This window comes from Phytophthora parasitica (genome assembly GCF_000247585.1).
Source record: "Phytophthora parasitica INRA-310 unplaced genomic scaffold supercont2.8, whole genome shotgun sequence".
In the NCBI taxonomy this organism is placed as follows: Eukaryota; Oomycota; class Peronosporomycetes; order Peronosporales; family Peronosporaceae; genus Phytophthora; species Phytophthora nicotianae.
The window spans coordinates 834,308-835,058 of NW_008648994.1; the positions used below are offsets into that span (position 1 = coordinate 834,308).

At 58.2% G+C, this 751-nt stretch overlaps 1 protein-coding gene across 1 annotated transcript; it reads right to left on the minus strand.

Annotated features, from left to right (window-relative positions):
• Positions 1-277: 277 nt before the first annotated feature.
• Positions 278-496, minus strand: PPTG_21765 (hypothetical protein; the record flags this gene model as incomplete). The annotated part of the gene is made up of 1 exon (XM_008899950.1): positions 278-496. One exon carries the CDS (start codon positions 494-496, stop codon positions 278-280), a length of 219 nt encoding a protein of 72 aa, XP_008898198.1.
• Between the last annotated feature and the right edge of the window lie 255 nt (positions 497-751).

Below are 751 nucleotides of genomic sequence, written 5' to 3' on the forward strand. Positions count from 1 at the left end.
TTCTCGTCGTCTGGAGCCTGATCACGGACGAACGCTGACTTCACCTTGCCAATCCAAGCCCGCGCGCGATCCTCGTCGTCGTCCTTTCCGGCGAACGCTTTGAGTTCCGACATGGCGGACACGCGAATGCGAGGGATGATTGCCGGCAGCCCAGTCGAGGTAACGGCTGTGGCTACAGTCGCTTGACGGGAGGCAGGGAGATCCAAGTCGTCCGGATCGTATTCTCCGTGGTCTGATCCCACGGACTCCATGTCGACGTCCTGCGGTTCCGTCCTTCTCACCAGGGGCACTGTTGCTCCTTCAAGAAGCGTTCCGTCGTCGAGTTGAAGAACGTCTGCAATCTGTCTGGGTTTTCGTTCAACCTGCTGGCCGCCACAGGAGCATCTGCCCTGGACATCGCGTTCGATACATGTTGCGATCTGGGTTGTAACATCGCGGCTCCTGAAGGTCCAAGCTGCATTCGCTCGACTCCCTCCGAGGTGTCTGAGTCGGCCATCGAGGTCGCTGACGCATAATGCGAATGCTGGGACGATCCAGTCGGCGAAGCCGATCTAGGGAGCTGAATCACCGCGGCTTCCAGCTTCGTCTCGACATTCGTCTGAGTTTCTGCCTCTCCGACCAATACCTTCAGCTTTTCGAAGTGCTCCGACAGTGTAATCTGGATCGCTTCGAGGTCCAGATGGAACAGATCCTTCGCTGCAAAGGAGCCTGGCGTGATGCCGGCATCCTTCAGCAGGCGCAACACAGCCTT